At 43.1% G+C, this 23,537-nt stretch overlaps 1 protein-coding gene across 1 annotated transcript in view; it reads right to left on the bottom strand.

The window, feature by feature from the left end:
• NUAK1 (NUAK family kinase 1) overlaps positions 1–23,537 on the bottom strand; it is a 50,403-nt gene that overhangs the window by 13,796 nt on the left and 13,070 nt on the right. The window contains exons 2-3 of the mRNA XM_076339220.1: positions 11,471–11,591; positions 344–495 (exon numbers count right to left, since the gene is read on the bottom strand). Of these exons, the coding sequence (XP_076195335.1) occupies positions 344–495; positions 11,471–11,591 (273 nt within the window). The remainder of the gene's footprint in view (positions 1–343; positions 496–11,470; positions 11,592–23,537) is intronic.

Raw genomic sequence — 23,537 nt, 5'->3', positions numbered from 1 at the left:
ATTAATATTAATGTTGTAGAAGTTCTATGGGATGCCTTTTCTAGTTCATGTTGTAAATTTTTTTTTTTTTAATGTCAGGAGAATTATTTCCAAGGCAAAAATGCAATGTAGGGCTAATGTAGGGGAGTGGCTGGTATCTGCCATAACACAGGAAGACATCCTTAGTCTTTAAAAACAGGCAGTGAACTACCGCAGCACTTTTAATGGAGATCTCCTGTTGTACTGATATAATCACATGCTGCATACTTAATAATGAATGCTGTTGCCTCAGACATGCTTTGAAATATGTAAGTCACTACTCAGCCTTCAAATAGCATTTTTTAATATCAAATCCTTTGCTCACCTTGTGGCAGTAATGTACAGCAGAGACTATTTGTCGAAAGAAGTGTCTTGTCTCTCTTTCACTCAGTCGCCGCCTCTCACTGATGTAATCATACAACTCTCCTTTGCTTGCATACTCCATGATGATCACAATCTTATCTTTATTTTCAAACACTGCACAAGACAAAAGAAAAAAAAAAGCCACAGTTGATTCAATACATTTGAAAATTGACGCTTTAAAGGGTGAAGAAGACTTAGGATGACTGAACACATCCTTATGTCATCACTGCAGCCTGGAGAGATGTACTACTAACCCCACTGCAAAAAGCAAGCTCTAAAGCTAAATTTTTCCAGAGGAAGATTACAACATTTCAGACCAAGAGAAGGAAGTTGAGGCTATCTTCACTTTCATATGGCTACATGAAAGAAGGTCTTTGTCTCTATAATATGGGGTCACAGGGTGGCAGTCAACTTGATCTTAATGAGGTGAGGTGAGATGGACACTTGCGCTAGTGACACCTGAATACTAACCCTAGCTCCAACAGGGACTGCCTCTTACCAGTAGGACTGTTCTCTTGAGGCCAGACGACAGAAAGAAACAGGAGCTATCACATCATTTGGAAAGGGTTAACAGAAGGCATAATAAACCCTGCCTTCAATGACTGGCTGATACAGAATTGCCATTTGGCTTATAATTGACTGTTGGTTGGCTTTCACCTACCATCAAAATCCAACAAGTCAATTGATGCATGCGTCCTCTTCCAGCCCAACTATGCAACAGCATGGTGGGCACAGACAGCTGAGCTAGCAGTGCCTGCAATGTCTCCGGAGCTGTACAGCTCTCGTCAGTATGGCTCTGCACCCCGTCTCATGCACCCAATCCATCCTCGAGCTTACTTATCTCCTGCCTCCACCGCACATCCCATTCCATGCTGTAGATACATCCTTTGCCACTTGCGCAGAGCCAGCAGCAATGCGCAACTCCCGCATAAGCAGTGCAAGGAACATTCATCTAATACACGTCACAACTTTACTGTTCTTTGGGGCTGAGGGTACTCTGTGCCACATGCTGTCAAGGACTTCACTGACAGTTGCAGATAACTAAACACTTAATCTAGTAAAGCAGGCTGTGAGTAGCCTTGAATTGCCATAATGCCCTGGCTGCTAAATAGGTTTTCCCTTCTGACACCGAAAATCCACTGCAACCCACTGGAAACTGACTGCACCTGCCATAAATAACCACTGCTCATATTAAAACATGGCGATTTTCCTTCTCTTTTTATCTGTGGCAGCAGCCTGCTGAGGCCAGGTCACGTTGGCAGCAAAGCATTTGCAAATTAACGAGGTTATAGGGGTTATTACAAACGGATGCTAGTTTTGACCAGCCCTACTGGAATGATGCCTTCCTATATCTCTTTAGCAAAGCTCAGCCACTAGTCCTTAGTGGTTTTTTTTAAAAAAAAAAACCAGCTTCAGTGAAATGCGAAGCTGCCTCTTTCAACATGCAGATATTTGCTGCTCTTAGGCTTTGTCTCATGTCCTCTCACACCTTGTCACTCAACTCTACAAGCCTCTGCAGTTCCCTCTAACACCCCTGAACTCCAGCCAAACAGCCCTGATAAAAGGGAGAGCGAACAGCCAGATAAAATTGGCCGCTTCCTTGTCTGCTGGCCTCACTGTACCCCGAAGCAGAGGCTCCTGCCAGAGATTACATCCTATGTGCATCCTCATTAGCAATAAACTTCGGAAACTGGAAGAGCCGTCTCTGGATGGATTATACTTACAGTATCCTCTCCAAGAATGACAGACTGATACTGTCTGGGAAAAACTGAACATGCCCTGTGTCATATAGGGAAGTGCTGTGATGTGTTACCAATAAAGCAGTAATGTACACACGCATTTCTCTAAGCTTGGAAAGGGTTGTTAGATACAGGGTTGTTTAGGAAGGCAAAAATAAATAGTTTGAGTAAGCTGAGACAAATCACTAAAAATGCTCTTATTTAAGAGATTTGATTTAGAAAAACAACAAAACCAACAAAAAACCCCAATCCCTCCCCCCAGAAAAACCCCAGTTGATTTAACGAGTTAGGGGTTATTACATCATGCACATATCAGTGAAGTTGCCACATGGCACCACTGATCTCAGTGGACTCTCACGGGAGTACACACTCCAAGCAGTACCAGCCGAGGACCACCCTGAGCTCAGGGGGATGTTTGCCTCACCAGAGGGGCACAGAGGGGGGTGAAGGGGCCCTCGGCTCTTCCCACCAGGCTCCCCCAACTGCTGATGCCCTACCAGGTGCTCAGTGCTGATGATGACAATAACAGCAATAACAGCCCTGCTACGATGGAGCATTCTTCCAGACGGTGTTTTTATTGAAGTTTTGCCTTCATCACTCAGTCATGAGAGCTTTCTCAAATCATCCTTGATGTTCTGAAGTTTTAAATTCCAAAATCTAATTTTTCTGGACTAAAATTTTCCATATTAATACAAGTCCTGATCCAGACATATTTTCCTGCATTTCTACATAAATGAAGTGGAAAGCACTTGGTTTGGAGGAACGTGCATTTAAAGGTACTTTCCATTTCAAGTTTTCTCTTATGCCCTCTAGGAAACTGAGACAATACCTTAAAATTGAATTTAGGAAAGCATAAATCACTGTTCCAAATTTTGAATTTTTGTCACAAAACCACACTAGAATCAATGAGAACAGAAGCACCCCAGTAACTTGTATTCGGGTTCCAGTTTACCAGCACACTCAGGTCAAATTGGCACATCTTTTTCTTCACGAGAGAGCATTATGAGGACACTACCCTTGGACTTAGATGACATTACAGAGGCCTCCTCAGCATCATCATAGCTGAACTATTACAGAATTGAACAGCAATTTAACTCTTCACCAAGGAGCAGAGGTGAGTGGAGAATCTTTTTTTTTCCAGGGAGGTGGGAGGTATTTTTTTACAACTGCATCATTTCAGTTTAGAGCACATCCACTGTATCAGCTGAATCTCATGAGAGGGCATGCAGCTACTTTCCTGCAGAGAGGGAACTGAACAGCAGACAAAAACGTCTTCAATGGGAGCTGCCACTGAAGGAGTAGGGAGTGGAAAGGCAGTAGGATTTATGTCTATACACACACACACAATCTTAAAGAGGAATTTAGTAGTCAAAACAATCAGGCACGTGACAAGGTGGTATTCTGGCAAGTCTCAGACTATCAGCCATGTACACCACAAATTTTCACAGCAGCAGTTAGGATGCCAGGCAGGCTTCATACAGACACTTCTGAACTTCCCTTCTGAGCACAGTATGTAGTTTTATAAACATATGCTCCAAGAAAGCATTATGGCCAATGGCTGGGGGAGGAGAGAGGGCATTAATTAAAGGCTGGATTGACTTACTGCAAATAATAATGAGGTAATAAATATACTGCCCTGTTAACACCTGGGCCGTAACCTGCAGGCTGATGACGGACGGATTGCCTCCATATAGCTTCTGGGACTGCTTGGTTCACTCTTTGTTTTTGTTGCGGATTATTTATTACCTGCCATCCTACTGCATATTCATTCCGAAACTCACCCCCGCCTAGAAGTGTGCCTGAACCCTGGCTGCAGCTACTGCCGATGGAGAAGCACAGCTTCGGCAGGATACTGTGCCCCAGGAATGCCCCGCAGCTTGCTACTGGCGGGACAGCCATGTCATACAAGCCTGCTCCTCAACCCCGACCAAGGTCAAGGGAAGGAGGGAGGTTATGTGTAAGAAAGGTGGGGCTGCTCCTGCTTCTTTCAAACCATCAATACTCTGCAAACAGCTGGCCAAATAAGATAAGTGGAGAACTGTCAGTATCAACACCCAGACACAGTAGCAGGAGAGATGGTCTGTCAATCACAAATCAAGAGACGGGGGTTGCTTAGATACGAGGCATGAGCTCCATGTATTGGAGAAGACAGCAGCAGGAGAAATGCTTGCTACAAGCTGCGTGACATTTATTTCTGAGCCACTGTGCTTATTTCCACCACTCTGCAAGATGAGTTACACTGAGAGAGCTACAGCAAGACCTCAGTGTGGTGGGAGGGCTGCTGCACTATCTCAGCCATAGTGGTCAAGTGGTGCAGGGTAGTGGTTGCAAAACGATAGTACTCCTTTGCAGACAGAGCCTGCAGGATGAAGGATTGACTTCTGAGACGGCTACACTTCCACCTGGCCACAGGGAAGGAGGGAGGGACAGCACTGTGAGAGCCATCAGGAACCAGGGAGCAGGAACGGGATATACCACAAGGTGCGAGGAACAACGTGATTGCGTCCCCAGCAGATGAGCAAGAGTACTGTGTTAATGTACTAAGACATGGGTCATGGCAACAGGGAGAAACAGCATTTTCCAGTGGGCTACAAGCTTGTTTGGGCTTGGTCTGTTCACCCCAAGAGCCTTAGCAGAGGCTAAGAGCAGCGCTCTACCCAAGCAGCAAAGGGTGCTTAAGATGCAGTGGTCAAAGAAAGATTTCTTACAGCTTTTCTTTAAACTCCCCCCTTAACTCTAACATGTTTGTTTGTTTGTTTGTTTGTTTGTTTGTTTTAAAAAATGACAGAAAGAAAGTTCTATATTTCTAGGCTGATAATTGAAACCAAATCTGCTGGCTTCAGAGCTCATTGAAAAATATAAATGTGAAACTGGGAAAGAACTTCACTTCTCACTACCAAAGACATATCTGAGACAAAGTACATTTTGTAACATCAACAATCTGCCTCTTTCACAGGCTGTTCTACTATAGCAATAATTCTTGGATATAATCTCTCCACTTATTTATATTTAGAGGCCGTGAAATGATGAACTCAGCTTCTATCTACAGCTCTCCATTTTCCAAATAGCACTGGTTGCGTAGGGACCTCTTGCTGATCAGCACTCTTCTGTTCTTTTCAATCCCACTGCTAAATTCTTCCCTTTAGCTACACCGAAGTCACCTCCACTGAAACTCCACGGGACAAGTTTGACACTGGATGAACATACTCACTATCCCTCTTAAATGCTAAGATGGACTTCGCCCTAAAAGCGTTGAAAGCCCACACGGGCACGGTTTTGCAAACATCAGTCAGAAAGATTTAATAGTACATTGTACACCTCTTTATTAGCACAGTTCGCTTTGGACTGACTTACTACCAAATTCAAAAAGCAAAACAAAGCAGGCGGCTTTTGCCCTTCCTCCAAGCTTACAGGATGCTAAAGTCAGAGTGAGTGCCGAGGGGGGTGGATTTTTTTTTCCCCCCCCTTAATGGACTACCTCCTTGTGGGCTGATTCCATTTGGTTTACATGTAACCCTGGGGTAAGGATTTTAGTTTGTTAGTTTAAGAGGGGCAGCCAATCTCTTCGCACTGGAACCATTTGAATTCTCCTCATGCCTTTGCTCTCTATCAGAGCAATCTCCTAAATTAGTTCCAGTATGTTGACATTCCTTCCATCTGGTGTCTTTCCATTCAGCGGTATTTTTATTACTCTCCTAACAGCCGCAGACAGAAGTACCTTTCCACTGCTACAAAATGCTCTTTTATTAAAGGTCAGCCAAATCAAAAGAACAAGCGAGTTTGTTTTTAATTTTGGAGATGCAGACTAGAATAACCTTTTCATTCAGAAAAGTCATGTATGACCCAATTACCTCACTTGTGTAATAAGGCTCGAATTATTCTTCAAAAAGACATGTGAGTACTGAAAAGTGTTTTCTACCTTAGAAATTCAGCCTGATGCGTCTTCTGTGTTCTTGACTGCTTTGAAAGCTTTACAGCCCCTTGGCGTATTTTTTATTTTGTTTTTTTATTATTATTATTTTATAACTGTTTTTTTAATAGAGCATACAGCAGACATGAAAATATCCAAGGTCCAATGTAGAAAACCACTTGTATGCATAGGCATAAATTTATGCATATGCTTAATTATAATTGAAGATAGCAAGATATAAAGTATGTTTTAAAGCTAAGCTTGTGTTAAATTGTTTTCCTGAATTATGGCCTTATTCAGCCGAATTGTATCTCTTCTTAAATTAAGGAAAGTAGGTAAGATCCTGCAATAATAACTTTAAATCAGACAGCATGCCAGAATTTACTCCCCAGAACGGAGATTAAATCAGAACGAGAACCATTATCCTTGCCAAGGCTGTTTCTCAGAGACTGAGACTGAGGATATGCAGATTTTGATGGTCTACTCTTTAAAAAGGAAGGAAAAATGAGAGTTGCTAATTCGGCCACAATAACATGTTACACTAATTGTCTTTTGTTTCAGCAAAGAATACAAGAGCTAATTCCCCTTTTTTTTTAATTATGATTACAAATTGCTGAGGAACTTCAGACAAGCAAACATTTACATTGCAGTGGGAGGACTGTGTAAATGGAAAGACAGAAATAAATTTCATCATTGCTTGCAATCATTTTGACATCTGAATTGGACCTCCCAGTGATCTCATACATCTGAGTTCATGTCATGACCGACAAAGCGTTGTTTAGGCGATCACCCTGAATGACAGGAAATTCATAAAGGTGGGGTATGGTAACTAAAGAGTTAAGTTTGTTTATACTTGTTTCATTACTATCGCCAGACTTTCGAAATATTACTTTATGTTCTTGGACATTATCAACTGAAAACAATGGGAATAAAGCACTCGAAGGTCAAAAGCCTACATAATTAGAGGAAATCAATTAGAAATGTGGTTAAATAGTGTCACTGCTGAAGTACTTTCTCCTGGCTAAAAAAAAAAAAAAAAAATCATTCCAGCTTTCCAACTTTCATCATTCTTGTTTAAAGCCCAGTCGTTCACGTGATGTTTTAAGGGACTTTTGACTTTTTCAGGTGTTTTGCACACAGAAGGGATGAAGTCATTAGACACCAAAGTTTGTTTTGATTACGTCTGAAAACCAGGAGATAGCAGAGGCTGGGACAGAGGCTGGGACTGCCTCCCCAGCACTGTCAGCCTGAGACACATAACTCTGTTCTGCCCACGCACAAACCCACCGATGGTGCGAGCTGCCACCTTGGTCCCCGGCTGCCTGCCCCATCCAGGGGTGCGCATCGCAGCCGATGGCGGGGGACACTTGCCTGAGCTGGTGCTGCTGGGGGGGACTCAGTCTGTCAGCAATGGCTCGTGTCCGCGCACCTTGACAGCTGCCACCCAGGCAGACTTTTGGCAGCGCAGCTGCTTTCGCTGATGACATGGTGACTTGACTGACACAACTCCAGGAGCCCTGCATTGGAGACAGGCCTCTGTGTGTCTGAAACACCAAGCCTGCATTTGCTGTTTGTTGCATGAAGTCTGCCACAAAGTGTGAGATTGAACGTGTATTTGGCAAGTAAGATGAGTATCGTGAAATACTATGCCACCACCGTTACACACTGTCCGATCTTCTTCCGTTGCCTTTGGGATTTGAAAGTACAGAAGAGCTGAACCAGTTTCCTGATTAACCAAAGCATGCAACCTAGCTCAAGTCATTGTGCACTGGTAGATACCTGACAGAGAATCTCTGGGCTTTTTCTTAAGAGTACCAAAAATGCAACCTAAAAAAAAAGTAAGAAGTCCCTCTTACATGGGAAATGCATTTTTTGTGCCTTGTTGCTGTGAAGGGTCCAGCACTGTTCTAAGCATCCTGGCCCCAATCCAGCAAAGCACTTCAGCACATGCTTTCCTTCAGTTACTCGTTCATGTTAATGCCATCGTGTTCCACAGGCACCGAATTGTGATCCTAATATTTATTCATTCTTCAGGGAATATCTTCATTAAACTCTTTCTACAAACATGTTACCTAATAATCTGTTCACTTTTAAGTGCATTTTGCAAATGGGCGGACTTTTCTGTACGGTTATGCTGACCAAGGACAACTCTTCCAGCACAGAAACGCTCACGTAGGCACTGTACTTCACACTACAAAGACTTAAGAGCTCACTCCTGAATGTACCAAGTGTAACTTCACCCTCATGATCGGTCCAACACATGTTTAAATGTTTGCAGAATCAGGCCTGATGCTCTTTCCCTGGTTTAGCTTCTATAAAGTATTGCCAGATGAGATAGATTTTGCACTCAGGCTACCCCTGGAAAAATATGTTAGCTCTCAAAGGCTTTATTATCAAATCCCGGAGTTTTCAAGGCAAAAAAGAAATAGGGCAGGGGAAGGGCGAGGGGGAGACAGACAGATGAATGGACAGAGGCATTATTCTATAAATAAAAATTTATGTGCTGAAATCAGAACACTGCTAGCAAAGCCAGCTTCATTTATCCAGTCCCTTTCAAGGAGTTTAAAGTCACTTGAAAGAGCACTTCCCTCGCAGCCGCGCTCAACAGATCGCCAATTACAGCCCTGCTGAGAGGATGGAATTTCTTTGGAGTGACAACTGTACGTCTGCCCTCGCGGTAACGGGCAAGCTACGTGCCTTTTGATTAGGTTACAAAAAATATCTCTAAACTGGAAAGCTTTGTTTCCACGCATCTGAATTTGTTCGGTATTAAAAAAAAAAAGATAAGCTTGTGTTTACATAAAGTTGACAAATTCAAAGGTTAATTGCTTTTAAGCAGGCAGGTCAAAAGGATACCTAAACAAGGATCCTACTTAAGGAAAACACATGTTTGTAAATGCAATGCAAAGAGCTTTCAAAGATATTACGGGGACATACAGCATTGTCCATGCCAGGTAGATCTGTGCAACCTGGCACCTACAGAAAGCGCTGTCAGTTGTGCAGTGGCAGTCTGAAAACCTACAGTAAAAATTAGTGAGAGAGGAGAAAAATACCTGTGGGGTGGCTTCAGTTTAAAAGTTAAGCATCTGATCTAAGTTAGTCAGCTAGACTCCATCTATAGCCAACAGGAGCCTCCAGTATGTCGTTTATCCCACCTATCTGAAAAAATATCTCCCAGGAAGGAGCAAACCACCCTGTGTAGATGCTGATCTCTCTTGACTAGAGAGGGAAACTAGACTTCTAGTGCACACCAACTGCCTAAATGTTGGATGGCTTAAATTTGGTGAGATTAAGCCCATCCCTGAGGATTGAATAACTTCAACATTTTGTGTCAGAGGATAGCAATATTATCACTCTTTATGCATCACTCAAGAGGAATAGCCATGTGTTTAAAATCCGACTTCAAGAGGATACAAATACTTCAGTCTTAGATGTAGTCCCTTAACTTCACTACAAGTACTCTTCAGCTTAAAATGAAGCACACACTTAAGGATCCCTGAGCTCACATCCTTATCTCTGGGCAGTACGTTCCTCTGGATTCAGCTGCGCAACCACACGTCTTCCCAGTGCTACAATATCTAAGTTACAGCATTGGCTGCTAAAGGCCAAATACCAGCTCTGACTGCTTGGAAAGGCTGGATGAGCTGTATAGCTGCTATAGCTCTGCTCTGTGTAACTCCTTCCAATGGACTACAGTCCAACCAAGAAGCTGACTTCCACTGCCCATCCCTTCAGGCCAGGAATTAAACATAAGAAGCCATGAAAGGCTGCTCTGCTTTCTAGAAAACGAAAAGGAAACAAACCAGTAACAGAATGGAAAACTTCCCAGAAACGAGAGAAAAAACTGCCTCCAGGTTTGCCACCGCAAAGTGCTGCTGCTGGCTGACGGACCACAGGAGGACCACAACATCACCTGCTGCAGGCGCTCGCCCTCCTGCAGACGGGATGAACCCTCCATCACGGAGCCTGACTGACTCTGCTGCAGAAGTGTTGCTCCTCCCTCCGCCGGGCCAGAGGGGAAAGTTTTGCTTCCACGGGACTTTATTGTCTGCTGCTTAAAAATGCTGTAATCTTTTTAACTTTTACAAATGTTTTAACTCAGTAAAAACTATTTAAAGTAAGGACGAGAAGGGCAATTGGTCAAAGGACCACAGCATGCTTAATCTTTTTTCTTTCTGAGTTCCCGTGCACATTTGAAATAACTTTTGTTCCATTTGCAACCCACATGCTGACACAGCATCCCTCCCCTTTTCTGTTCCCAGATCCTGTTATGAGTTTATTCAATAAAAAGACAGATATTCATCTCTTTTCAAGTACAAGAACATGCTTTTGAATAACTCAATATGTGATACTGTAACAGTACTCCAAGCCAGCTCGTTTTAATCAGTCGTATCAACTCTCAGAGTGGAGCTGCCATATACATATCATCACCTTGCGCATTTACCTCACGGGTATGTAAATACGAAGGGCTAAATTCGGGCTGCCTGTTCTGCACAGAGGGAAAGAGATGATCCCCGGGGACGAGGCTGCCCAACCCAGGTCCCTCCAAACCTCTGGAACCCACACCCCAGGTCTGTTATGTGGCCGCCCTCCTCACGGCAGCAGACCTCTCAGCCGGTGTCTTTTAGCACGTACCTGGCCCAAACATCCCAGCTAGAGCTGGGATGTTTCTTGAGGAAGGAAGGAAGGAAGGAAGGAGGAGGAGATTTAACTACAGAGTGACACTCTATAAATATATAAACAAACAAACAGGCAAATCAGGGAGGAATGCCCCTGGCTTCCTGCTCCTTGCTGTAGGACCAGGGAGCAGCTCCCGGAGGCAGGAATTAGCAGGCTTCCCAGCTGTGTCCCAGGAAGAAAGGAGTTAGAGGGGGAAGACAGGATGAGGAAACAAGAACAATAAGCCAGCGACCAGACTGACAGGAATTTGTGCAGAGGTGGATAGGAAGCGGATGCTGGGATTCAGGGGAAAAAAGCAGCGATGACAGAACCAACAAGACTAACCGCCAGGTAAGGGAGGACCAAAGGCCTAGAGCAGACAAGGCTGGTCTTGTGCAGTCCAGGGAAAATAAAGCACACAAGGACTGGTTTAGAGGCTGGGTATACATAAGCAGACATCAGGCTGGTGCGTGAGTAAGGGTGAAATTAAACTGAACTGTCCAACGGGAGCAAGGAGATAAGGTGATACACGCAATGATTTCCCACCTGCCATGGACCCAGCGCTCAAGTCACAAATGAAGAAGCTCTTCCAGGCAAAGGGTTATGCATCTGTGGAACACTGGTGGTTCAGAGGGAAAGTAGTGCTCAAAACAGTCTTTTTGGTAAGGGATGGGTTACGCTAGGAGTAGGGGTTTGTTTGGTGCATAATCTCAAGAAACATGAGTATCAGGTCTGCAAGAACGTAACAGAGCAGTCAGGGCGGAGAATCGTATTCACTAACCTTCATATATGGTGATGATATGAGAGTGGCTGAGGGATGACATGATCTCAATCTCCCGTCTGATGTGAACCATATCTTGTTCATCCTTAATTTTGTCCTTACGAATGGATTTTATTGCAACCTATAAATTCAGGAAATCAAGCATTATTCTTGGAACTGAACAGATGCATATAATCCATTAAGGAGAGTTCAAAAAATAAATACAGACGTTAGATGTTGGCAGAACGTGGAATGACCAAAACAAAGCTTTAAAATACAAACCTCCATGCCCCAGCTCCTTCATTTTATAGCAATAAATACACTCATTACAGTAATGGGTGACATGAAGTTTTAGGGTCTTCAGGTCTTAGGACTTCACTGAGGGGGAACACAGCATCTTTTGGAAGGATCTCTGTGGTAGCCTAAGTACTCTCCATCTGAGGCAAATGGCAAAACTCCCAAAAGATTTTGATGAGAAGTACATTTGCTTAGACATGATTGCATCTGACATTTTCAAACAGAAGCTTTGGAGACAATTTCTCTGAAATAGGTTTCTCTGAAGGCTGATATCTCTGATGGAACGGAGGCAGGGAATCCAGGGTGCCAATTACAAATTTGTATTTGTCCGTGTTAATACACAGAGGATCACATTAACACAGGTTGCTCCACGGTTCTCTAAAGCAGGCAAACTGCTCAGGATTTATGACTTATTTAAAAATCAGAAGAAATAAATCTTTGAAATTTGCATCTAAACTCGTCCTCATATAAACCCAAGGCTTTCAGGTCCTACACAGCACTTATGCAATCACTGCAAAACCATATCCTTCCTGCATCCTTCCTCAATCAGCAATCTTTTTTCAAGCACATCGTGTGACTGGGTATCTTTCCAAAAGGCAGGGTGGGAACAGAGGAAGTGATAGCTGAACTTGCAAATTGTAACAGCCCTTGTGAGTGCGTATATGTGTGTTGCCTGTGAAAAAAGGGCTTATCTGAACAACGCCATAAAAAATTGCGGAGGTCAGCTCATGCCCTACGAGAAATGCAGAAGCCAACAGTGGAGAGAAGCTGGTGGGAGAGGGAAGGTGAGGGCATTGTGCATACTGAATGGCAGCATGGCCTTTATTATACCCAATATTTACCCTGCTTTATTTTTGTAAGCCAGAGTTCAAGGAATAAATTACCAGCTACTTTAAAATCAACAATAAGTCTTTGAAAAACGTCACTGACCTGCTGAGATGACCACCCTTTTATGGGTAAACAACACTTTTGTCATTTTATGCAGCCAACTACTGCAGATCTCTCCTGGGAAAACATTTGTAAATCTGTGATTTATGTGATTTCCCTAGTTCCTTCAGAAAAAAGTAATTTCACTGCCTACTTCAGTAATTGCAAGTGGCATGACCGGTATTGTTTTCATTATATGATGTAGCATCAAGGATATTGAAGAAAGAAGGGAAAAACTTACAATATTATAAAATTGAAATGTACATAAACAGGAGCTAGTTTAAAGGATCAGGTTTCTTACAAAGCCTTCAACTCTGAAAAGCAACATTGTTCAAAAAAGCATTAAGCACATGCCCCATCCCCTCGAATTCTGGAAAATTTCAGCACATGCTTAAAATCAAGCTCATGCTCAAGTGCTACCCCACTTTGCGACAGCAGAAGAAAAACCAGAACTCAAGGGACAAACCAATTTGCATGTCAAAGACTCAAACAATTATTTTCTTGCTCTTGACCCAAACATTTGGTATAGAGATTTTAAAAGTAACAACATAACTATGGTCTTATCTACATGGCACATGTTTCTAGAAAAGGTAATAAAACAGATTTTAATTGAATGAGTGATCAAGGTAATCTCCAAGTAATTCTAGAGATGGAGAAGGCAACTAACACTAAAGATGAGGTTGGATTTTTCCCCCTTCCCATGTTTGCACTGGGACAGGCTGCAAATGCAAATACACCCTGTATACAAGAAGGATGTGGGTGGCTCTTGGAGCAGCATGTGCATTCCTGCAAGAAATAAATATAGACATGGGTAAAAACACATTTTTTATTAAAAGACAGCCTTGTACTTGGCTCTGAGGAAGAATTTAAGAAGGATTTCATTGTCAAATATACAACAGGGAGCAAATTCTTCACCATTCATGGCTGGTAAAGTAATAACGGCACCCCAGAGGGCATGCCAATCTCCTACTAACTTGACTCTGTGCTTCACAGACAGGACTTTTGTAAGCCTACACATAATTACTGCAAATGGCCTCCGTGGAATAATTGCATGTGTGAAAACATATTTTTAGATACAAAAATGCAAATGTGATTGAAAAGCGTGGTGGCACTCTGTAAATGTATGTTTGGATTAATCTTCAAATGCAAACAGATGTGTTGCCTGGGAACATATTTTTCAACAGGACCAGAGAGTTTATAGTTTCATAACCCGCACTGAAAAGTGGTTAAGGCACCTAGGAGCCTTAATTTAAAAAGGCTATTCCTAAAAGTTTAACTGAATTTTGAAGATGGTACTTAAGCTCTCCTGAAAACATCACTTCCCAGTTGCAGGGGTAGAATTCAACAGCCCAGCCGACGTACTTGGGATTTTGTCAGTGACATCCAGGCTGCAAGATCTCATCCCAACATAAGGAGAGAATGCATACCAAACACATCTCTCAGCTTTTAATAGTCAAGACTTTCTCTTCCCTCCCTCAGCTACTTCAGATCACAGTGACCGGCATTTAGAAACAGGGAAAGACACTTGGCAGGTGTGAACTGTCTTAACTCCAGTGGTGTCAATGGATCCCGCTAAGCATCCACCTGCCCACGCTCAGACCATACCCTGCAATCCTGACAAACAGCAAGAGCGCTGCGGAGGAGGCAATGCCCCTCAGCCAAGGCACAGTACGTTACCAGTACGAGCACTCCGTATTGGAGCAAGGCTTCAGACACTCACACCTACTGACGAAATAATATCACTGTCTATTTGCATAGCAAACGAGCATGCTCAAAGCACAGTGCAGCCATTTATTAATTAAACCTTGGGAAGCAAGTAGTGAAACAGCACTATTCATCTGCTTTTACAAGATGAGGAAAGCAAAACAGAAAGCTGACATGACTCCTAAAGGAAACAAGGACAGTAGCATCTTAGAAATTGCTGCTGGCCTCTCCCTCCCAAACTGTGCAACACATCACAGGAGTGCCTTGCTCAACAAACCATCCCATTACTAAAGGCTGACTTCTGATACCTTTCCCCATGTTCAACTGCTATTTTTCCCCTCAAAAAGAGCCTCAGGGAAGTGAAAGGTTCGAACGCATCTCAATAAATACTTTTTACCCCGCGCCATCTGCCTGGTGGCCTGCATGATCCCCAAGTGGACAGGCTCCACATCTCAGAGGCTATCAAGAGTGCACAGCCTTGCCCGTGACCTGGTCCAAAAGGCCAAACAGCGAGCGATCGCTGTCAGCGGAGTCACTTCAGAGGCGGCATCCCAAAGCAGGATTAGCAGAGCAGCAGGACAGTGTTCGCTCCAGCTCTTCCCCTCTAAGTAAGGGATTTCTGCCAGCCAAGCATCTTTCACCTGCATCAGTCTGCTCAGACCGTGTCAGCAAGGGTACTTGGGCTTAAGTCTACTGATGTGAAAAAACCAACACAAACAAGAAAGCAGCCCAGTTTGGTTTTTTTTTCAGTATTTCATGGGAGCTTTATCAGTCATGATCACATTTTAGGTATTTATTATATATGTCATTGTTTTCATCTCTCTGAGCAAAATAAGATCCCTAGCTGTATGTTATGGTATCAGGTTGTAAAACAGGTCTCTCTTCCAGGTATTCTAAAATATCAGTAATGGAATTTCTTTCATGAAATGTATTTTACTCAGAAATATATTCCAGAAAATACATTTTCAAAGTGTGCTTATGCTTTTAACACCAGACAGAGCTGGCTCCATTTTTCAAAACCCCACTTACAGGACTGCTGCCAGATAAGGTACATGATGAACCTGAACAACTTAAGCCTAATAAGAAATAATCTCAATTGAGAAATACCTTATGAAAGAACTTGTTTGTTCATTCTTCAGGTCCTTTTCTTTCTTGCTTGCCTGCTTACTTTCCTTGCTTTCTCTGAAAGCAACAGCTCCACTGTGTGCAACATCAAAATTTATTAAGGGTCACAGCCTATGAATCAAGAGTAGGGCAAATGCAACATGCTTTTTTACATCAGCTATATTAACTACTCCAAATACTCCAGCTCAAGATCTGCAAAGAAAATGCTGTTAGTCCCTTCGGTACTCTCAGAACACTGTACTTATATCTCTACCATACTTTCTCAATATATTTTACTGGTTTTAAGACTTAGATAATTTAATTATAGTATTTTTAGTAACTTTACTAGTGGAGGAATTTGTATTTTTCCTAGCTTCTTGTCTTAATGAGAATTTCAGATAACTCCAAGACGTTGCATCCAGACAGAGTAACATATCAGATTCTTAATAATGAAATCTAAAGCCTCTCACCCCAACAAAACAGGTTCAAGTTCATCTAAAGCCCCTATAGACACAGTATCCAATCTGGCAAAACACTTTAGCACATGCCTAACTTCACACATGTGAGCAGTCCATTGGCTTTCGTGGGATAGCTCACACATGTGAAGTTAAATATATGCATGAGCACCAAGGTCACAGCTCAAAACTAGGCCATGTGATGGTCCCTCTGGGGATCGATACTGGCTGTACGCACCAGTAACATCCTCGGTATCTCTTCTGCAGCTCTGATGGCAACATGGTCCCACACACAGGGTTAGAGAGGGGGAAAGGAGCACCAGAGATGGACTGAAACGACCTCCACCTGCGCTGCCAGTTCTGGCAGCAGCCTCTGCTCAGAAGCAGGTAGAGAGAATACCCTCTCCAAAACGTATGGCACAGGGGAGAGAAAGCAGGGGGTTGTGAACCTCTAATATTGCCAGGCATTTCCAAACGGCTCCGCACGAGCACAGGCCCCGCTTCACTGCTGCTCTGCCTTCCAGAAGCGGTTAGGAAAGAGGGAGCACAGCTTTTGGCTTCCATTCCTCCATGAGTCAGCTTGCAGAGTTTGCTGGGCAGGAAGCGTGGAGAAGTAAGCTGCTCTCTTCAAGGCTGCAATAAATTACCTGTCTCCATTTGCTGGAAAGAGGATTTATACTCACTCTCTGAACTGGTGTAGAGAGATTATAAAGTATTTTCCAACACACTTCGTGCTTCTTTGCTTTTGTTTGGTACAAATAACTTGAACTATAAATACTTCAAAAAGATGACAGTTGCAAAGGTTTCTGTACATTCAGTCCGATCTGTAAGAGAAATGTCTCTCCTCCTTCACGAGCTTCTCGGCTGCTGGGCAGAGCAAGATGGGTGGAATTTTCTTTTTACAGAGGCAGATCAAGACCATAGCGTACAGAAAAATGTCTCAAAGTCTAAACATCTGGCAAGGGGCATGGCAGGCAGTAGGTGCCCATTTCCATATCAAATCTCTGTGTCTGCTGAGTCACTGCTGGAATCATCACTTACGGGATAAGCAACAAAGCTATATTTTCATCAAAGTGTAAAGCTGTTTCTCTTGATTTCAGGAAGTTGGTTCGTGTGTTTGTTTTAATGTAATGAACCTACGTTTGCCTCATTTCCAGCCGAGATGTGTGAATATAAACAAAGGTAGAATTAGCCACAGTGCAGAAAGTCACAGATTTTTAAGTCGGCTAGCACTGTAACTGAGGCTGACCACCTGAATGACACAAACCACTGAACCTTCCCCAGTAATCTCTGCATGCAGTACATTCAGTCCCATTGAAAACAGTCTTCCACTCTTTATTATCTATCAAGGCTATTTTTAGGACCGTGGCGAGATATGAACAAACTGCTTTTTTTCCGTGGGGGCTGTGACTTTTAAGCTGGTTCCAGCGCTTGTGCATACCACCCATGCTCGAGCAAATTCCAATGGGCTCTTGCAATACTGTTGTGGACAGTCGGGAAAATGACATCAGGACGGAGAGTGCAGGCCCCCGAGGAAGGGAAACCAGCTCGCTGCCACCAGGAGATATGTCAGAAATGCAGCTTAAAGAAAATTATTAAAAATTATTTTCTTTGGGTGAAGAGGGAGGGGAGGGTTAAATACACATAAACCTCTCCTTTCCGAAAGCTGTGAACTGAGGCCATCCCCACCCAGCAATGGGAAGTGGGTGAGCCCAGCCGGTTTCACAGCTCTGCTTCCTTTCTTTGAGACTCCGAGGTGGGAAGTCCAATGCGCCAAGTGCCAACAGGGGCGGGGAGGTAAAGAATAGGTGGATCGACCAGGGGGGGAAGAGAAAGGGAGAGCCGAGGATGTTTGGGGGTGGGGAGAGAAAAGGCACATTGTTCTTTCTCCAACTCCACGGAGCTGAGCAAGAAAGAATAAAGCCTGGCACCGTATTATGTTTTTTCCAGGGGAGTCTCTGCCTATGGCTCTTGGCCCAGACATCACCAACACAAGAGGAAGAGAAACAAAGCTATGAAATTGGGTGGTCCCTGAGGTTGCTGCAATCAAATGATAAGAAGGGGGATGCTGATAATGCAGTTGCATTGAAATGGCACTTCCAGAGGTTGCACAAAGGAGAGAAAGGAAAGGGAGAGGATGGGCTGAATAACTGTCTATCTGGCTTCTGGACCTTCCAGGTGGGAAGCAGGAGCCATGGACGGATATCCCTACAGGGAAGCCAAGCATCCAGAGGGTTCTGCAAAGGTATCCTCATGGAGACTTCTTCTTGTAAGCCTCTTCCCACATGATTATTTCTTTGCTGTGTCCATTTGCTGGAAAAAAGCTATCTTGAGACTGCAATTCCAGGCCAAATGCAGTAATAAACAGCATCATGCAGGATGTGCAATTCTAAGAACAAGCTTCTGCACGGTCATAGAAAACACTTCATGCACTCTCTGAAAAGTTGGACAAAAGGCCACTGTGAGTTGAAGCAAAATTAGTGCCTGGCACGGTGCATTTTGCTAACACATCTCTGAGAGCTCTCTCTTTCGGAGAAAGGGTAAGGTCGACACAATGCCATTGTTTTGGAGACTGTTAACTTTTCAGATCCTAAAAGCCAGATCATCTCCATGGTGATACTGCTTGGGAGACAAGCATGCAACAAAATCCTTATTAATTATTTATCAACGGCCCAACTCTATTGTTTGATATGTTGGCAAACTCTGCAGTAATCAGGGGAGTTGCTCGAAGCCGTAACGGGTGCCATCTGCACCCAGTGAGACTCTGCTGATTTAAATCTCAGGGCTTCTGCCCATTACTCTGTTCCATTGCATGTTTGTTCGTGTCATGGATGTTACCAAAGACAAAATGCTGTTATTGTTGTTGCGAGCCAGCAGCTGCACACATAAAGGGCGAGGACGCATGTGCCGCAATGCACCTTTCAAGATGATTTGCTTTTAAGAGGCAAGGGTATTTTTTACAGCTGCCTCACTCTGTATGGTAACAGCATATAGCAAACATCTGCACGCCTCTGCTTCATTCCCCTCTTCCCAATGTATCACATAAAGATTATATTTCTAAAAACCAACGCTGATTTACTGCCACTCTATCATTCACTACCTGTAGAGAAACTCACTCTTGCACCAAGGCACTAGAAGTCCCAAGTCAGTGTGATAAATGTTAAATCAAAATTTTATTTGCATAAGCTGAGGCATAAGGTGTCAGTGCCTCTTGGAGAACCAGGGTACAATTACCTCGGGTTTAATTTTCCTTTTCTGGTTCTGCTGGACATAGTTGCTGTTATCGTATCATAAATGATGATTCATCAAATGAAGGGGAATTAACTAGTCACAAATACCAGGCAACGGGGTTATATCTTCTTTCTGGTTTCCTCTTTATTCACAGAGAAAAACGCCTGTGGAACCAAGTTTTAATGAGCAGTAGAAGGCACCAGATGAACACATTTATGCTGTACATACACAAAGTGGGTGCCAGGAGGAACACATACAACACCCTTCCTCCACTTCTTTCCTCACCCCCGCATACGGTGCCTGTTAACAGGATTTGTGAACGCATTTCCTGAGTAACTACTGCCTTACTGGAAAATTTACGTCCCTTCATTGTTTGGTACCCGCTATCCTCAGCTACGTATATGAAGCCCGGCATATTTACACCATGCAACCTCTGACAAATTTACCTGGCAGACCTTTCTTCATTTAACACTGAGAATCCTGGCCTCGAGTCATCCTTACTACCAGACGGATCTTACAGTTCTATATTAAATCATTTCAGGACTGATTTACCACTAGGAATAAAAAAAAGCATTCATCTGGTTTAGCACAGATCTGATTTCCAATAACATTTAAAAACCCAAGTTAGCAACCTGGTTATTGATTCTTCATTGTGAGGCAGTGAATCTTGGAAACAGGGAGAAGAGAGGACTGCAGAATTCAGAAATGAACAGTCCACTGATATATGTCAGAAACCTACCAAAAAACTTCTCCCTTCCCAAAACAAAAGTTTTTCATAGAGCATTACTGAAGTCCCAAGTCGTAGGACTGCTCACTTTTAGAAGAAAGATCCTACAAGTAATCACCATCCCTTGCAATGACGAAGTGTTTCCCACAGTGCTGCCTCAAGTTGCCCCTTCTCACCCCTCCCCACTGTCCCAATAGCACGCTACCGCAAATCTGCACCCACTTCAATCCTCCCTGATCCACACTGAAATTAATTTGCCCTGGTAGCAGCAGAGATTGCAAAGGATTTGCTGAAAAGCAGAGATCTGACAAGACGAGGTTATTAAAGATGTTTGCAGCTGTGGCCTGCCAGGACTGAAGCCCAAGGATGGCATCCTGAGAGAGTCCCTGTCATGTGCAGACTTCACCTTCCTGGAGAAAAGAGTGGGACTGCTTACGTTTTTCCTAATTCACTTCCAAATGTAACTCCATATCCTTCTGAATATCCAAAGATGCAGTATCTAATACTTTAAAATGTTCATAACTCAGCCTGCAAAAAAAGAGGCTTATGATCTAATTCTGAAGGACTAAAGAAAAGAGAAAAAAAAAGGCCAAGTTGAAGTTTTGGGGCTGTCATGCACAGATCGATGGAAGACCATCTCTTTTCCAAAGTCTAATAACTCACAAATATCCCATCCAACTACCTTCAAGCTTTCAAGGGAAGTTCACGTTTCGGTGCATAAAACATTATATCTGGAAAGAAACCGGGTAGGGGATTTCCCCGAGGCAATGGAGGTTCATAACTGCAATTAAAAAAAAAAAAAAAAAGCTTTACAACCTCAACTATGGATCGTTCCTCCTTAATAGATGTTAACCAGCACTGAATGCCACATTCACTGAAAAAATGAAAACTGCATTTACAGTTAACTTCTGGTGAAGTTGCCAAGCAGATGTTTATTTTTGGCTTCCACATTTACTAAAGCCAAATGCTACACTGAATTGGGATTTCACAAAGTCTAACTGCTTTTCTTCCAGGTTACAATTTTGTTGGAACCAAAAAGGAAAAAAAAAGGGGGGGGGGGGCAGAAAAAAAAAGCTGACTTCACTTTTAAGTAGGAAAAAACCTGGTAGCATCTGTTTCTATCATGTCTGTTTATATCATAGTTTAAATAAGGTTACAGTTGTGCAATCATTATTGATCAACTTCCAAACACAGCACAGCTCCATCCAGCACATGTGCAAAAGAGGAAAAGTGACTGGAAGCGAATCCTGTGTCAGTCTTTTAACTTCTACAAGCCTGTGTGCAGACTGTTTAGCACTAATTAAATTACTGGCAAGTCAGGTTAAAGAGGAGTGAAAGAATTCACAAGCCCCAAGTTTACTGTTCTCAGTGTTACATGGGTATTACAGATTCCTCCTCCAAAAACTGGAAGATAGATTTCACATTAATTTTGAGGCTTGATCTCACAGCTACCACAGCTGCTGATGTAATGCAAAATGCTAACCTGGGGCAGCAGAGACGGACTTTAATTCGATGTTGTTTTTCATTGTGAATAAGCAGCGAACCACACTGAAGTAATCCTCCAAAGTAGGAGTGCACACTGTTCAAGGCATTGATTCGGGGATGAAATGCAAAACCAAGATCCTGGCTACTTCGTTAGAAAAAGCCCTTTATGACTTTCTTAAGAAGAGAGGTATAAAGCCTTGGTGCCTGGATCTAGTTCCAGTTTGAAAATTACACAGTCTCCTGTAATTCCTCCCAATAATTTAAATTGGAAATGGGGTTATTCACACCCTCTAAGCAACTGCTGCAAACTACTCCAATGTGCTGCTAAATAACTGCTAAATAACAGTAACCTCGGCAGATACCAGAGTCTCTAAAGTGATTTTGCACATGTTTAGGTGAAAGGTGCTATATCAGTGTAAGGCTGTAATTCACATTAAACAGGGAAGGGTGCTGGACATTGTTTAAACTCTTTCTTAGAACTAGTTTTTTCCAAGAAGCCACCTGACAGCGCATTTTCATTCATTGGTACGTTCTGCTTGAGGAAGTTCTGGGTAAGTAAGTGTAACTGGGCTTATTCTCTCTCTTTCACTGAAGTTTCTGTGAGTTCAGAGAAGCCTCAGAACTGCCGAGAGCTTTGCACACCTTTACAATGCCTCTTCTGCCACAAAAGCAAATTCACCTGGTATTGTGTGGATCTTTTAATTTTGCTCTCCTGGTTCTGCAGTCCTTCAAACAACAAAGTAAGTGCTATTTCACCATGAGAATTACAATAGTACAAGGAAAACTTGGGAAGAGTCTTTCTTCTTTTGAAGAAATGTCCATACCTTCAGGCACCACAACGCTGATTAAAATCCAACACCATACTGCTTGACCACCTCAAATTCCTAATTAACTCAGTGGAATTTTGAAGTGTGAAGAGATTTTCAAGTTGAGTTTATAGAGTTTAGGCTTTTGGATTAACATTGATGAGCAGGGATTCATTGCGCAAGGATGGTGGGCCACAGAGATTATATCATGGAAGGTACACAGATGTGTGTAAATAGCACAGAGGGAAGGGTTAATGACACAGAACTATCAGAAGCACCTATATCAAGTATATTTTTCTAAATTGATCTAAGGTGGATCAAAATATAAACACCACTTCCTGGTGGGAATCTAGTGAACCATAAACCCACATCCTATCTGGAAAAACACTCTTGGAAAACAAAAAGATTGGCAATCGTGTATCAAAGCCTCACCCAGGTTATTTTGCTCCAGGGCTTGCAGATCACTTTGCAATATTAAATTTGTTTTTGTAAAAGCACTGTTTCAGTATTACATTGTTCTGCCTGGACGTTACCTATTTAATGGTCCCTTTTTGGAAGGGACCGTCCTAGAATTTATGACAGAACGTGGTGGAATTGCTACAGAGGGAGGAAAGGAGTTTGCTAACATTTCTTCCCCATCCGTCTCTGATTTCTGAGAAATATTTATACCCCTGAAGGTAAAGGAACCTCCTGTTGTTCCCTTCTATTTATTGAAAGTAAATTACCAGGGCCACCCTAATGGCTCAGTGGAGAGAGTAACACAGGAACAGGAACACTCTTGCTCCCCACGGCCAGATGGGCTTGGAATAGATGTGACAGGGTGAGGAATGAATTACACTTTCCTACAATTAAGTGGCTGGCGATCAAGCAATTTTGCAGCCTTAAACGCATAATTCTAGCTTTCCCTGCTAGAAGAGGAGTTCACAACTGCAGGCAGTTGTTATAAGCAGTTATGGGGAGGGTTAACTTTGGAGGGGAGAAACAGCAAAGCAATTTTTTCTAGATGGAAAGCTTTTGGCAAAGAACTCCCCCAGACCCTGTGATGTCGAGGACTGTTGCCCCCTTCTTCAACACGCACAAACACCTTTTTTGGCACGTGTTTTGGCTGGGGTCAGTTGAACAAGGGAGGGTTAGCACTCAGATTTCTGGGATCCCCTTGCCAAAAGCTAAGCTGTTAGGTAGTGCAACAGCAGCAGCACAGGCTTCCCATTTCACCCTGCCAGTGACCTTCGCACAGACTTGGACATACCACCTTCCTCAGAGTGAGGAGCAATTCCCTCTCACGCTGCTCGGTCCAGAAATTCATCTCAGCAAATACCACAAATCATGTCAGACCGAGCAGGACTATTAAA

Source organism: Aptenodytes patagonicus, chromosome 1, assembly GCF_965638725.1.
Source record: "Aptenodytes patagonicus chromosome 1, bAptPat1.pri.cur, whole genome shotgun sequence".
Classification (NCBI taxonomy): Eukaryota; Metazoa; Chordata; class Aves; order Sphenisciformes; family Spheniscidae; genus Aptenodytes; species Aptenodytes patagonicus.
This window is presented reverse-complemented; position numbering and strand designations above follow the sequence as displayed.